The following is a 15,583-nucleotide window of genomic DNA, read 5'->3' as shown; positions in this document are numbered from 1 at the left end:
GTTTGTTTCAGTTTGTGCTTTTTAAGTAAAAGTATCTTATTTGATTGAATGCTAGAGGAATCCCATCATCTCGGCGCTTGCTGCTGTATGAAATTGCAATTGAATGTCCGTACAATTGTTGGCATGCCTCCTGATGCTCCTTTTAGATGATCATCACAAATTAGAATTTATTCAACAAGAATTGTACGTTATTCAACTGTTTTGTCATAACTTTAGCATGGTACCACCAGAAGTAACGTTTTTGGTAACAGCCTTTGAGCAACTAAATGTATCATGTTCAATGCCGTGCTAAACGCTAGAACATTCACCTTTCTATTACTAATGTAGTTAGCTTTCATTGGAAAGTGAATTTGATGTCACTTCATTTATTGGTATGTTTTAATAATGCAGTTGCATGGAAGGAATTGTACATGTTTAATTTTGGGTTTTTCTGTTGTAGCTAAAAAAAAGGTTCCAACAATTGATTCACAACATATCTATGGATCATCCCTTTTGGAACAACACTTAAGAGAAATTGGAATACAAGATCCTTTAATTGGTATGCTTTTTCCCTCTGTTTCTACTGATTATTTTGTCCTATACCATGTATTATTCAATTAATTATTCTGTTATTGCAGATTTTTCTCAGTTGACAATATGTAAATAGGACAAATATGCAGGATTAATGTCATATGTGGTTAACTGATCATAAATTATATGAGTAAATATGTCATTTTTGCAAATTGTTCTTAATTTTTGTCTCATGAAGCCAGTACTAAACGAACCTTGGCCATTTTAAGTCAAGGGTGAAGGGGCATACGCATATTTCCATGTTCCATGTGGATTGACACTCATTCATAGTTATAAAGAAGTTACTTCATCTAGGAAGTAAAGGTGCAAGTGGCTTTTTTGATTTTGGCTGTCCAGCATCCTGCTGTTCGTTTTATGATCAAGTTGGATACTTCTTGTGAAGATGGTCTGTGTAATATCTTTTAGATAAAGATATCAAGCACTATAGAGTTGAGGTGGATACGTCAAGTTGTAGTATTGATTAGCCATTATCTGACTGGTGGAATTGGCTCAAAGATAGGGCAGCACGGTTAGCCATTTTTTTTAGATCCATTGTCTAATGAGATTGCAGGTTTCCTGCCAGTTGTCTAGAGTAACTCTTCTCATTCTCTGGTTGCGAGATGTTGGACTTCAGACTAGTTTACTTCCACATTGCCCTTAAGACCTCACTTTTGGCTAACATTGACATTGTCTTGAGTTACATTGTGTGAAACCTTTCCATTACAAATGTGTTGGCAACTTCTACGTGATTCTATTTGCTTAACGAAAACAGAAATTGAAGTCCCAATGTTCAGTAATGCACAGGTATAATGACTTGTACCTAGCTGACAGACTAGGAATAAAAGTACAAAGGTTTTCAAATGTGGATTATGTATCATGAATGTACAAAGAACCAAGAAAATTACAGCCCAGGAACTGGCCATTCGGCCCTCTAAGCTTGCACCGACTGTGCTGCCTGACTGAACTAAAACCCCCTATCCTTGCAGGACCACATCCCTCTATTCCCATCTTATTCATGCAGTTGTCCAGATGCCTTTTTGTCCTCACTATTGTACCTGCTTCCACTTCCTCCTTCTCTTCTTTCTCTCTCTTTATACACACACACACACACACACACACACACACACACACACACACACACACACGCACCCGCTGCATGCGGCAGCAAGTTTCAGGCACCCACCATCCTCTGTGTAAAATAAACAACTTGCTTCCTCCTAATTTCCTTTAAACATTACCCCTCACACCTTTGTTGTAGGTAAAATAATACCTTGAAGACTGTTAGTGAGTAAAAATACCAGTGGTTTTTATTCTGAAGCTTTGGGAGAAAACTGGTTCCAATTAAGGCTTACCAGACTTCTGCTCGAACACAAACACAAGTGGGCATTTATACATTATGGGTCTTAGTGTCGCTCACGATACAAATCTTCAATTCCAGCCATAAGTTTGGGTCTTCCTTCCTGTGTCGTGATGCAGGCTCAGGGTTAATCAGGATTCACAGTCTGCAGTCAGGACACAAGCTTAATCTGGTCACAATTTAAAACCCCTTCTGCAGCAGTACTGGCATCCTTGTATTTTAACTTACTGGTGCGATCGCAGCTGTTCCATCAGGACTCTTCCTGTTCAAAGCCGCTATCGCGATCTGCCATCAGCAGCTGTTAAAAGCCAGTATCATAAACTACCAACTGTGTAACAATGTCCAACTAATATAAACAGGTAAGATTTGCAAAGTCTACAAAATAACAGTCACATTTAACAATCAGCTGTTACAAAAACAAGAGTTAAAGCATGTAAAACATGAACAAATAATTTACATTAATGCCAGGAGCAATATAAGCCAGGGAAGATCAGCTATGATGAAGGGCTATGTTTGTGATATACTCTAGGTACAAAATTCATTAACTCTTTCCTTCCTTCACCTTAAACTTATGCCCCCTAGTAATTGACTTTTCCACCCTGGGAAAAAGCTTCTGATTATCTACTCTGTCCATGCCCCTTATAATATTGTAGACTTCCAACAGGTATCCCCTCAACCTCTATCATTCCAGCGAGAACAAACCAAATTTCTCCAAAAAACTTGATGCCCCAGCTGATGAAGGCAAGCCTGCTGTATGCCTTCTTCATGACTGCCTTCTCCATCTGTATTGCCACTTTCAGTGACCTGTGTACCTATACATCCAGATTCCTCTTCCTATCAATACTGTTAAGGATTCTGCCATTTACTGTATATTTCCTATCTGTATTATACTTTCCAAAATGCATTACCTCATATTTGTCTGGATTAAACTCCATCTGCCATTTCTCTACCCAAGTCTCCAACCGATCTGAATCCTTTGACCATCCTCATCACTATCCACAAATCCACCAACCTTTGCATCGTCCACAAACTTACGAATCAAACCAATTACATTTTCCTCCAAATGATACAAACAGCAACGGTCCCAGCATTGATCCCTGAGGAATACCACTTGTCACAGCCCTCCATTCAGAAACGCGCCCTTCCACTGCTACCTTCCATCTTCTATGACCAAGCCACTTCTGTATCCATCATGCCTGCTCACCTCTGATCCCAAGCGACTTCACCTTCTGCCATGAGGGACCTTGTGAAAAGCCTTACTGAAATCCAAGTAGACAACATCCACTGCCCTATCCTCATCAATCATCTTTGTCACTTTCTCGAAAAACTTGATCAAGTTAGTGAGACACGACTTCCCCTTCAAAAAATCATGTTACCTGTCACTAATATGTCCACTTATTTCCAAGTGGGAGTAAATCCTATCTCAAAGAATTCTCTGCAATAATTTTCCTACCATTAATGTAAGGCTCACTGGCCTGTAATTACCTGAATTATCCTTCTTAAACAAAGGAGCAACATCGTACAACATGAATTATTTACTAGGACACATTTCTGACTAATATGTCATAAATTGTAAATTTACCTTGTGACTAATCAATTTTAATTTAGCAGTTGTCATCGGTAAAATTAAGGCTAGAGGCTTAATAATTCTGTTTCTATAGGACTGAACTACGTGATTGAATATCAGACTGAACAGTCACCAGATCCAGCATTCTTCTGTGAACTTTGCAATTGTCGTGGGGGATTTTCTTCTTTTATGTCACATTTACTTGGCTATAAGCATAGACTGAATTATATGGTAAGCATTTCATACATGCTGTTAGTTGTTAAATGTTATTAACGTTTCTAATGCCTACAATTTCAAACTTTAAACAGTGATGTGGACTAATTAGAAACTGCAAAGGGACAGACACAGAATTTACAAGTCATCAATGTTAGGACAAATTAAATTCAGTTTGAGTAGCTCCAATATGTTGTATCTTTGGAAGATAGAAAGGAAAATTAATTCCCAAGAAATATTAATGGGATTAAGGGAGAGAATGCAAGAGATCTGGAAATGGATTGAGTTGATGCTAGCCTTGACTAGTCTTTCAAAGCAACAATAAAATAAAGAATGATGAACTACACTGCTAAACCAGCAGAGTACAAATCTGATCCGGTGTATGCAGATGTCCTGAGTATTTTGTTCATTTTCGGTCACTCAAATACTGAGGCAACATCTAAACTCATAACATAAGAACATAAGAGATAGGAGCAGGAGTAGGCCATCTAGCCCTTCGAGCCTGCCCCGCCATTCAATAAGATCATGGCTGATCTGTCGTGGCTCAGTTCCACATTCCCGCCCTCTCCCCATAACCCTTAATCCCCTCGCTTATCAAAAACCCATCAACCCTCGTCTTAAAAATATTTAGCGAGGCAGCCTCCACCACCTCAATGGGCAGAGAATTCCAGAGATTCACCACCCTTTGAGTGAAGAAGTTCCTCCTCAACTCTGTTCTAAACCGCCCCCCCATTATCTTGAGGCTGTGCCCCCTAGTCCTACTGTCCTTTCTGAGCGGGAAGAGTCTCTCCACCTCTATCCTATCCATCCCATTCATCATCTTATATGTCTCAATGAGATCTCCCCTCATTCTTCTAAATTCTAACAAGTACAAGCCTAATTTATTCAGCCTCTCCTCATAGCTCAACCCCCTCAACTCCGGTATCAGCCTAGTAAACCTCCTCTGCACTCCCTCCAAGGCCAAAATATCCTTGCGTAAGTACGGCGACCAAAACTGCACACAGTACTCCAGCTGCGGCAGATTGACTCAATGCTGATTTCTATTTTGAAGAGCTGACTTGTAAGACAAGAGCCCAAGAAATGGTAGTAAAAGCAGACCCAATGGCTCTTTGAGCCTGCTTTGTCACTCATTGCATCCTGGATGATCTTGGCCTTCAGCTCTACTTTTCTACCCACTCCCCATATCTTTCTTGATTTCTTTAGAGGCCAAATATCACCAACCAAGCCTTAAATTTGTTCAGTGCAATAGTCAAAATGTAGACCATACTCGACTAGCCCGTGCTTGCAAAACTCAAAACACAGCGCACGGATTTTACCATTTTGATTCTAAGTGATGCGCGGATTTGAATCTGGGAGCGTTTCAGATCCCAGATCCTGATTCGGATTCAGATCCGACTTCTAGACCAGTTTTCTGGCGCCCCCATACACACACTCTGCCTGAAAAAATAATCAGTGATTCTGAATCATGCTGTAGAAGCTTGCGGGTAGAGCTTATCACGCCCGAAACACTGCTGCTCCGATCAGAGCCTTCAATTGCGCATGCATAATTAAAAGAAAAGTTAAAAAATGCTCCCCTGCCACATTGCTCCAGGGCCTGATAATGGTCCTGTTGAGCGCAAGATGAAAAGCTTTCGCGAAATATCTTTTTTTTTTAGTAATGCTCACATTCTGTACTACAAACCATTAGAACAATAGCTTAAATGAGTAGCTGAAGCTGTGGAAAATGGATTTTCAACACAGGTAATTCCGAGCCACTCGTTTTGGATCAGCTAGGAACGACGTTTTGTGATCCATGTAAACTGATCGCTAACATGTAGTAATTGGTTACAAAAAAAAATCAACAAGCTAAAGGGACGTATTTTCCCATTTCATCCACCACGGGAATTGTAGTGGGCAAGGGGTGAACCGCAAAAAGGTCCAATGGCCTCTGGTGGATTTTTCTGGTTTCGGGACGAACGTGGCTGGAAAATCCTGCCCAACAAATGAGAATGTAGGGACATGAGAACATTTTTGGTTCAGCTCTATTTTGACTACATCTTGAGTGTGTGCACTGTTCAGACTATTACACCTTGGAGAGGATATATTCTGTGTGGGAGGAGTGCACTGTAGATGCGCTCGTATTTTCTGGTGCCCCTAGTGCTAAATTATAAGGAGCATTTACATAAAAACAACTTGTATTCCATGGATAAAAGGTTAGGGTGTGATTTGATTGCAGTTGTTAGTATTTTCATTAACAGCGAGTAAGACAGATAGAAATAAACTAGCGGGAGAATCTGAAACAAGGAGATACCCTTAAAATCCAAGCCAAGCCATTCGAGCGAAGTTAGAAAACACTTACTAATTCAAACTGCAGAAAGTTTGTGTTATGATGGCCATGAGGGATCATCATTAGACCGTGCCTTGGGCCTCAGAGTACAGTTGAGTGGAGGCTGCTCAAATAGGGAAGGAATAGCGGGGGTTTAAAACCAGCTGGCTCTATTTAGCCCAGCAATCAAAGGACTTGGGCTTGACCTGTACGCTGTAGCCACCTAACAGTACTTTATGCACATTGTAAATAAAGGGTGATGATGGGGGACTGGCCGTGATGAGATTATTGCACAAAAAATAAATAATTTTAAATCACAAGATCAAAATTATTTGTAGAAAAGGATATGGAACCAAGACAGGTGGATGGAATTGAGATGCAAATCAACCATGCCTTTGTTCATTTACATTACTGGCTGAAAAGCCTCCTTCTAATCCTTTGTTTGAAGTATTTGATATGGTTTACATTGCTGAATTTTTATCAATATTTAATAATTCTTGACAGCATTTTAAAATTCATATGTAACCTATTATTGAATGTCAACTGAGCTTGACCAAAATGTGCATGTGCGTTGGTTTCCTTTAAACACACATTTTAGCCCAGTTAAACTAAAACAATTTTTTTTTAAACTCAAAAGTGTAAGCGCTTGGAAGATACACTGTGGAGTTTCTCCTTTCCAATATTAAAATTATGCACCAGAAAACAAGATTTGAGAAAATTACTCAAAACACCCAATTTATTATCAATCTTATTCTGAGGGGATTGTTATAATGGCAGGTGACATTCCATCAGTGTAACACCATTTAATTTTTCAGGCAAAAGTATATCCAGATGCACTAAAACTTGATGGAGCAAAACTAAAGCAGTCAGAATTGAATGCACTGGTGAAAGAAAAGGCAGAATTTATTGAAAAGATCGACGGAAGGGGGAAAGTCAAGGTAAATATATTAATTTTGAGGATTGCTACTATGCCTTAATCTCATTTGGCAATGTATATTAATTTGTTGTGAATACCATAATTGCAATTGTTGTTAACTCGGATGGGTTAGGGTGCAGAAAACACAGGTGGGGTTTTGTTCATCAGTCCCTCACAGTAGCTATACCGTTGGGCAGAGAATTAAACACGAAATTATTAAGAGTTTGTAACAAGACAATGTTAAAATTGTGGGGGACTTTCAATTTTTGTATAGAATGGACCAATCAAATTGCCTGTAGTGGAATGGGAGATGAATTTGAAAAATTCTTCCATTACAGGGCTTATTAAAGTCCCAAGTAAGAACTTTAAAGCCATTTACTTAGATGTGAGAGGAGAGCTGGCTAAGGTTGACCAGGTAAATAAACTGAAACGTGTGGCAATAAATAAATAATGGGAAACAATTGAACTTTTTTTTAACAACAATACATTCCATTTCAAAAAATGCTGAGAAAAATCATCTGTGACTTAGAAGAGAAATTATGGATAATATTAGATTAAAAATGTTACAAGAATAAGAAACTGGAGGATTAGAAGTGCTTTAGCGATCAGTAGAGGATGACCAGAAAGTTAATAAAAAGATAGAATACAAGTCTAAACCAACCAAGAATGTAAAAGCAAATTGAACAGCTTTTCCAAGTATATAAAAACTAGGTAAATAATTAAAGTAAATGTTGGTCCTTCTGATCCAGAGACAGGAGAAATTATCATGAGAAATAAAGAAATGGCAAATACGTTGAACAAATAATTCGTCCGCCTTTCCGGCAAAAGTCACAAATTATATACCAGAAATATGTAGGGACAGGGGCAACAGACTGGTGGTGGTGGTGGTGGCAACAATTCATCTACATATTATCTGAAAGTATTTTCAGACAAAAAATGGATGCTGAGTCAAAGATGTTAGATGGAAAAAATTGATGCATGATCAGCGAGGTGACTTTTAAATTAAGGTCTGGAGCTGGATAGCAAAGAAATTTGGGGATAGAATTCCAATGCATAGGGGCTGGACAGCTAAGATAGCGTAGTTGTCATTGGTGGGGTGAAAGGAATTGAATCCCAGTGTCACATGAACAACAGATCTCAAGGCGGTGATTAGAAGGGGAAAATTGAAAGCAGTTCAAGCAATGGGGTAGGCTCAGCATGAACATTTTTACATAATACAAGGAAAAATTTAGGAAGAAAAAGGGGTAGAAACTTGAGGACATGAACCTATTTAAAATGTCAGTCAGCATGGGTCAGAAAAAGAAGTTGTGATCAACGATTCTATCAAAATTGGATCAAGAGAACAGGAGTCCAGTCACATGGACAAGATGAGCTCAGAGAGGGTATGAGGAATGATTGAGAAAAATTTGGAAAATGCAGATGTTTATGGTTAGGATATGAAAGAACATTTCCTTTGGTGGGTGAAGGGGATAAAGGGAAGCAAAAAAGCTGCTCAGTACTCAAAACACCTGTGAACTTTCCACATTTAGAAGTTGAAGGGATAGGAATGGTATGTTTGAGGAGATGGTTGGTTATGCAGGAAATAAATTTATTATTATTGATCTCCAGGGTACATTAGTGAACAGCTTTGGCAAAGGAAAGTGAGATCTGCTGATGTGTGTTGTACTTCAGCCTGATCAGATGATGGGTGGCTAATCCATTTGTGTGTCATTTGGATTTCTGCTTCTGGTACTTGTGGGAGTTTTGAGTTGCTTGGTTCAACTGCAGTGATATGTAAATGATTTACTGCTTGACCCTCAGATTTTTTTTAATGACACTTTGCTCCTTGTAATTTCTTATTAAAAACATTCATGATGTGAATTTCAGGTCGTCCTGGATGATACCCCAGTTGAATTTTCCGGAGGAAGCTTTGGAAAAAGAGCTACAGATAACTGTAAGTTTCTTCCACCCAATGCTTAACTAGTTGGGGAGATTCCTGTTTTTCTTTTATCTTGTCCATTGCAAATTAACAGATTTTATTGTTAAGAAATATGGCTTCTGTAACAAATGGGGAGATTTGTTACCTAAGCAAAAAATTTCTCTTTAAAAATCTTTTATATTAATACAAATTAGAGAATGAATGATAATCTTTCAGATTTCCTTTGCCATCCGTTCTGTGTCTTTGGGTTGGGTCCCATCAAGTGGTAATGGAATCATGGAAGATGCAATTATTGAGAGTCAGGAAGGAAGTGTGATGAGCTAGGTCATGGTAAAGTAGCTTCTCAGAATTTTTGGTATAAGTAATAAGAAGTGCAGGTAAGGAAGATAACGTGATATATTTGAAATTTTCTGTTGCTTAGAATGAGATGCTTCATAGTGACACAACTCAGAAAGTTAGCAGATTCGATATTGGCAGCATAATGCAGAAGTAGAATGAAGCATGGCTAGTGGGCAAAATAAAGCATCTGTGCAAATGGGTAGGAGACTGAGTCACATCTGACATTGCACTGTTGGGATGAGTACTCAACATTTTCAGAAATAATTTGAAAGGTAACTTCATCTAAGAGTTTAACAGATGATGGCAAAATTGATTAATACAGCTAATAATGGAAGCGTACAACATGGATCTTAGAATGTGGAGGTGAACAAGTAAAGCAGATGTCTAAGTGTAAGTTTTGCACTTACGGGTCCAGAATGGATGGGAATTTCAAGATTTATAATATAAGTTATTATACATTAAGAAATGGGATTTGGGAGTTGTTATAGATTCCTTGAGACATGGTTGATAGCTGTCAAAATGTTAGGTGTTTGTGATAAAATTGGGCGACCACATTTCAGAAACGCATTTGTGGATGCAGCAATAAATGTAATAAGAAATGCAAAAATTCGATGGATTTAATATCTTTTCTAGCCTTTAGGGTTAATATATTTTGAAGACTGTGCTATATCGCATAGTTTTGATGTGAAAACCTTACATGTAGCATACAGAGCATGGAGATTGGTTGGTGAGTGTTGAGAAAAGAGCTATGTAAAACAACTAGTGAAACTAGAGCTCATTGACCTGAAATCTGAGAACAGATATTCAAGAGATGCAAGTAAAATATTTAAGGGGAAAGATACAATATATGAAACAATGGCCCAGATCTTCCAGGCTCTGGATCATGATGTGGATATGCCGGCGTTGGACTGGGGTAAACACAGTAAAAACTCTGACAACACCAGGTTTAAGTCCAACCGATCCAGGCTCTGGATCACCAGAAATCTGAGAAATGACCCAAGATGCTTGTCAGCATCCAGCAGAAGTCCCAATTCGCTAACCTCCATGAGAACACCCAGGAAATTTGAACTTCCTATTCCTCAGGATCCTCTGCAAAAGTCTCCAGCTCTAATTTAAAGCTGGATACTTCAGACAGTTCCATAGAACTTGCCTAGATAGTTACCCACAAAATATTAAACAGAAAACACTAGTCTAACTCCTGGTTAATTGCTGAACCCAATCAATTACTTTGACTCCCATGATTACAACCCCTCCCCCACCCTGACCAGATTTTCCAGTCTGATTACTCATCCACCCACTAACAATGTGAAATTTGAACCTGCCTAATGGTAGATAGTGCTGTCTGAAGGAGGCATGGCTCATCTTTCCTGATGCTGCAGAATTGTATGCTGCTCTCCATGGTCTGTACCCTCCACATTTTTGAAGAAACTGTGCTCAAAAGACCAGGCCAGGAATGCAGAGTGCTGCCAGCACACTGAAAAGTAGCAGTCCAGTGATTATTGTCATTTAATGGAAGATCTAATATTTGAAGAAGTAACTAGGTAGCAAACAAGGGCACAGATTCACAATTAAGCAAGATAAAACCTCACAACATTTATATACAGAGGGCGATTGACAACTAGAATGTAGTACTTGAAAAGAGTAATTGATACCAATTCAACTCTCTGAAGAAGCAGTGCAAGATTAGGATTTTGAAAGAATATGATCAGCAGGAACTGTGGCTTGGCAGTTGCGTTACTATGCAGGCAAACCAGAGACCAAAATATGAATTTAATTTCCACTGGTTATGGGTCAGCAGGTGGTCAGGAAGGCAAATGGGATGCTGGCCTTCATAGCGAGGGGGATTGAATATAAAAGTAGGGAGGTCTTGCTGCAGCTGTATAGGGCATTGGTGAGGCCGCAGCTGGAGTACTGTGTGCAGTTTTGGGCGCCGCACCTGCGCAAGGATATTTTGGCCCTGGAGGGAGTGCAGAGGAGGTTTACTAGGCTGATACCGGAGTTGAGGGGATTGAGCTATGAGGAGAGGCTGAATAAACTAGGCTTGTACTCGTTAGAGTTTAGAAGAATGAGGGGAGATCTCATTGAGACGTATAAGATGATGAATGGGATGGATAGGATAGAGGTGGAGAGACTCTTCCCGCTCAAAAAAGACAGTAGGACTAGGGGGCACAGCCTCAAGATAAAGGGGAGGCGGTTTAGAACGGAGTTGAGGAGGAACTTCTTCACTCAAAGGGTGGTGAATCTCTGGAATTCTCTGCCCGTTGAAGTGGTGGAGGCTGCCTCGCTAAATATTTTTAAGAAGCGGGTTGATGGGTTCTTGATAAGAGAGGGGATTCAGGGTTATGGGGAGAGGGCGGGAAAGTGGAACTGAGCCACAACAGATCAGCCATGATCTTATTGAATGGCGGGGCAGGCTCGAAGGGCTAGATGGCCTACTCCTGCTCCTATTTCTTATGTTCTTATGTACTTTATGGAGACTGCCCAAATGATAAATTTTGCATCTTGAATTTGGCTAGGATGAGCATGATATTGTTAACATGTATGGAAAGAAAATTAGCAATAACAAACAAAAAATAGCGATGAAAACAACCACAATAATGTGTTAACCCTTGAATATTAAAGCTGTTCCAATAAACTAAAATCTTTCATGGATAAAAACCCTTTTCACACACACTAGAGCAGCTGAGGAATTTAAATCAGAAAATAATTCTGGATACAAACCTAAATAAATCAGAACAAAAAGATGTAATAGTGACCAAGGGCTGGATTTTATGATCCCTACTAACCCCTTGCCTATCTGAAATTTTAGAGTGGGGAGAGGAGTGACTCCTGTGACTACCAGTGGGCAGCCCGGCCACCACTAGGCCCAACCCATCCCTGACAATAATTTACTCATGACTGGGAGAGGCCAATGCTATTTGAGCATTTTGGCATCACTGAGTAAGATAGTGTCAGGCAGCAGGGGGCCCTTTCAGCCCATCAGAGGCATTTCCCTCCCTCCCCCAACCAATCCTCTTGCCTGGTCACTTCAGTACTCTCTCTCTCCCCCATCTTGTTGCAGCTCAACCTCTTGCTGCAATCTCCAACCCCACACTTGCCTCTCAGTGTGGGTTCCTCAGCCTTAGGATTTCTCGTAATATTAACAGTGGTGCTGAGGGAGCTGCAGAATTGTTGGTCAATCTGACTGGGCAACAGGTCTCCCAAGGTAAAACTTCCTCCCTAGAAAAGGGTGGATTGTTGTTAGAAGAAACTAACTGATTCATTGATGACTTTTAGTGAAGGAAATTGGCAGTTCTTACCTGGTTTGGTCTTTATGTGAAACACAGCAATGTGGTTACCTCTTACTGTCCTCTGAAGCGCTCTAGACAGTTGCTGAGTTAGAGGAAAGCAACAAATGTCACCAATTCCCTGAATTAATTTTTTGAAAGTAATGAACTGGAAGAGCAAAGTAATATGTTTTGGTTTGCCTTTAATAGCAAGAGTATATCCCTAATTTTCACAACCTTTAACTGCAGTAAAGAGGAATTAGATTGAAAGAATTGTTTGCTTTGTACTTGCCTATTAAGAAATACTTTACTTTGGATGTTTCAGATGGTCAGTTAGATTCCAGATCTTCACGCTATGAAAACTTTAGAAATTTTGATCAGAATATGAATGCTGCAAGTTCTATTTCACACGAACCAAGAATGGCACGATCACAAGGTAGGATGAACCGAAAAATATAAGTAGGAGGAGTAGACCACAAGACCCATCTACCTTGCTCCATCATTCATTATGACCATGGCTGATCTTGATTTCAACTTTACTTTTCTGTCTGCTCCCCACAAAGTCACACAATGCAAAAAAGGCCTTTCAGCCCATTCAGTCTACACCAACAAGTATTACTAAAATGCTATTCCATGTTCCTGTACTTTTTTATGTTTATTTATTAGTGTCACAAGTAGGCTTACATTAACAGTGCAACGATATGTGAAAATCCCCTAGTTGCCACACTCTGGTGCCAGTCCGAGTATACTTGAGTCGAATTTAGCGTGACCAATGCATTGAACCAGCATGTCTTTCAGACTGGGAGGAAACCGCAGCACCCGGAGGAAACCCATGCAGACACAGGGAGAGCATGCAGACTTCGTACAGACAGTGACCCAAGCTGGGAATCGAACCCAGGCCCCTGGCACTGTGAGGCAGCAGTGCTAACCACTGTGCCACCGTGCCGCCCACTTGTCCCATATCCTTGAACGTTATGATATTTCAAGTGTTCATCCAAACACTTTTTTTAAAGTTGTAAGAATTCTGACCTCCACTATCTTCCCAGGCAGTGTATTCCAGATTCCCACCATTCTGAGTGAATTTTTTTTTTCTTAAGTCCCCTCTGAATCTCCTGCCCCTTCGTGATTGATCCCTCAACCAAGGAGAAAACTGCTTCTTCCTCACCCTGTCCATGTCATTCATAATCTTATATACCTCAATCATGTTCCCCATTGGCCTTCTCTGCTCTAAAGAAAACAATCTAAGCCTATCTAGTATCGCTTTGTATCTCAAATGCTCCATCCCAGGCAGTGTGATGGTGAACCTCCTGTGTACCGCCTCTAGTGCAATTACATCCTTCCTATAATGAGGTGACCAAAACTACACACAGCACTCCAGCTGTGGCCTAAACAACGCTCTATACAACTTCAACATTACCTCCTTGTTCTTATACACTGTACCACAGCTGATAAAAGCAAGTTTTCATATGCCGCCTAAGCTATACTCTTCACGCGCTCTGCCAACTTCAGGGATCTGTGACTAATTGCCCCACAATCCCTCTGTTCCTCTGAGCTTGCCAGTGTCCTGCCCATTATCTACTCCCTCATCTGGTTTCTACTTCCAAATTGCACCATCTTGCACTTATCAGGGTTAAATATCATTTGCCACTGCTCTTCCCATCTGACCAATCCATTTGTATCTTCCTGTAACCTACTATCAATTATCTTCTCACTATTAACCACCCTACAAATCTTACTTAACATTCCTCCCCGCATTTTCATCTATAACATTTATGTATGTAACAATAAGGGTCCCAGTACTGATTCTTTTGGCACACCCACTGGACACCAGCCTCCAGTCATTTGAACAGCCTTCTGCCTTTGTGTCCTATTTGTAAGCCAGTTTTGGATCCATTTTGTCAAATTTCCCTGAATTCCCTGTGTTTTAACCTTCTCTGAATAAACTAGGCTTGTACTCATTAGAGTTTAGAAGAATGAGGGGAGATCTCATTGAGACGTATAAGATGATGAATGGGATGGATAGGATAGAGGTGGAAAGACTCTTCCCGCTCAAAAAAGACAGTAGGACTAGGGGGCACAGCCTCAAGATAAAGGGGGGGCGGTTCAGAACGGAGTTGAGGAGGAACTTCTTCACTCAAAGGGTGGTGAATCTCTGGAATTCTCTGCCCGTTGAAGTGGTGGAGGCTGCCTCGCTAAATATTTTTAAGAAGCGGGTTGATGGGTTTTTGATAAGAGAGGGGATTAAGGGTTATGGGGAGAGGGCGGGAAAGTGGAACTGAGCCACGACAGATCAGCCATGATCTTATTGAATGGCGGGGCAGGCTCGAGGGGCCAGATGGCCTACTCCTGCTCCTATTTCTTATGTTCTTATGTTCTCGATCAGTCTCCCATGTGGGACCTTGTCAAAAGCTTAATTCTAAAGAAACCAAAATTCTGCTATCACGGCCTTAATATATTCAGTGATAGAGCATCAACAACCCTCAGAGTGGAGAATTTCACAGACTTTTAAATTCCACCGGTCAAATTTGTACCCATGACTCCAAGGAATTAGAATGGACCTCCTCCTTTACTAGCCAAGTGACTCTTAAGCCATCATTTCCCCTGGGAGATATAATTGGTTAATTTTCATCACATAAATGTGTAGGAAAACTCCCTTATTACATCTAATATACTAAGTCCAGCGAAATATGTCGTCCCTTCACATTTCCATTTTTTGTTGTTTCAGATGGTCAGTCACGACGTGAGAACTTTGGAAACAGTTTTGATCATGTTAATATGGAAAGTTCCAGTGCCTATGACCCAAGGAGGTTACGGTCACAAGGTATGTTCATTAATCAGGTTTCAACCTGCAAATTTGGCAGCCTGTGACACCTGGTTGGTACAAGTAGCTAACATATATTTTGTTTGCGACAACTTTTATACTTTTTGGTATTTCAGATGGACAGTCAGGCAACTTTTCAAGATATGAAAACTTTGGAAATAATTTTAGTCAGCACGCTAACATGGGAAGTTCCAGTTCTTATGAATCAAGAATGCCACATTCTCAAGGTAGGATACTTAAAATTTCATGCGGAAATACTCTTTGTATGATGCTAACTACATGTCAAATTTGATATCTGTTTGACTTGATTAATAACACGTTATGATGGTGAT

The 15,583-nt window shown here is 40.1% G+C and overlaps 1 protein-coding gene across 1 annotated transcript in view; it reads left to right on the top strand.

Annotated features, from left to right (window-relative positions):
* The window catches only part of LOC145355889 (uncharacterized), a 72,490-nt gene that overhangs the window by 32,641 nt on the left and 24,266 nt on the right, over positions 1 to 15,583 (top strand). The window contains exons 7-13 of the mRNA XM_080208354.1: positions 440 to 538; positions 3,568 to 3,704; positions 6,807 to 6,929; positions 8,774 to 8,840; positions 12,756 to 12,866; positions 15,156 to 15,251; positions 15,368 to 15,478. Coding sequence (XP_080064480.1) covers positions 440 to 538; positions 3,568 to 3,704; positions 6,807 to 6,929; positions 8,774 to 8,840; positions 12,756 to 12,866; positions 15,156 to 15,251; positions 15,368 to 15,478 — 744 coding nt within the window. The remainder of the gene's footprint in view (positions 1 to 439; positions 539 to 3,567; positions 3,705 to 6,806; positions 6,930 to 8,773; positions 8,841 to 12,755; positions 12,867 to 15,155; positions 15,252 to 15,367; positions 15,479 to 15,583) is intronic.

This window comes from Carcharhinus amblyrhynchos, chromosome 2 (genome assembly GCF_965287045.1).
Source record: "Carcharhinus amblyrhynchos chromosome 2, sCarAmb.v2.hapA, whole genome shotgun sequence".
Taxonomy (NCBI): domain Eukaryota; kingdom Metazoa; phylum Chordata; class Chondrichthyes; order Carcharhiniformes; family Carcharhinidae; genus Carcharhinus; species Carcharhinus amblyrhynchos.
Note: the sequence above shows the minus strand (reverse complement) of the source record. Positions and strands in the feature narration are given on the sequence as shown.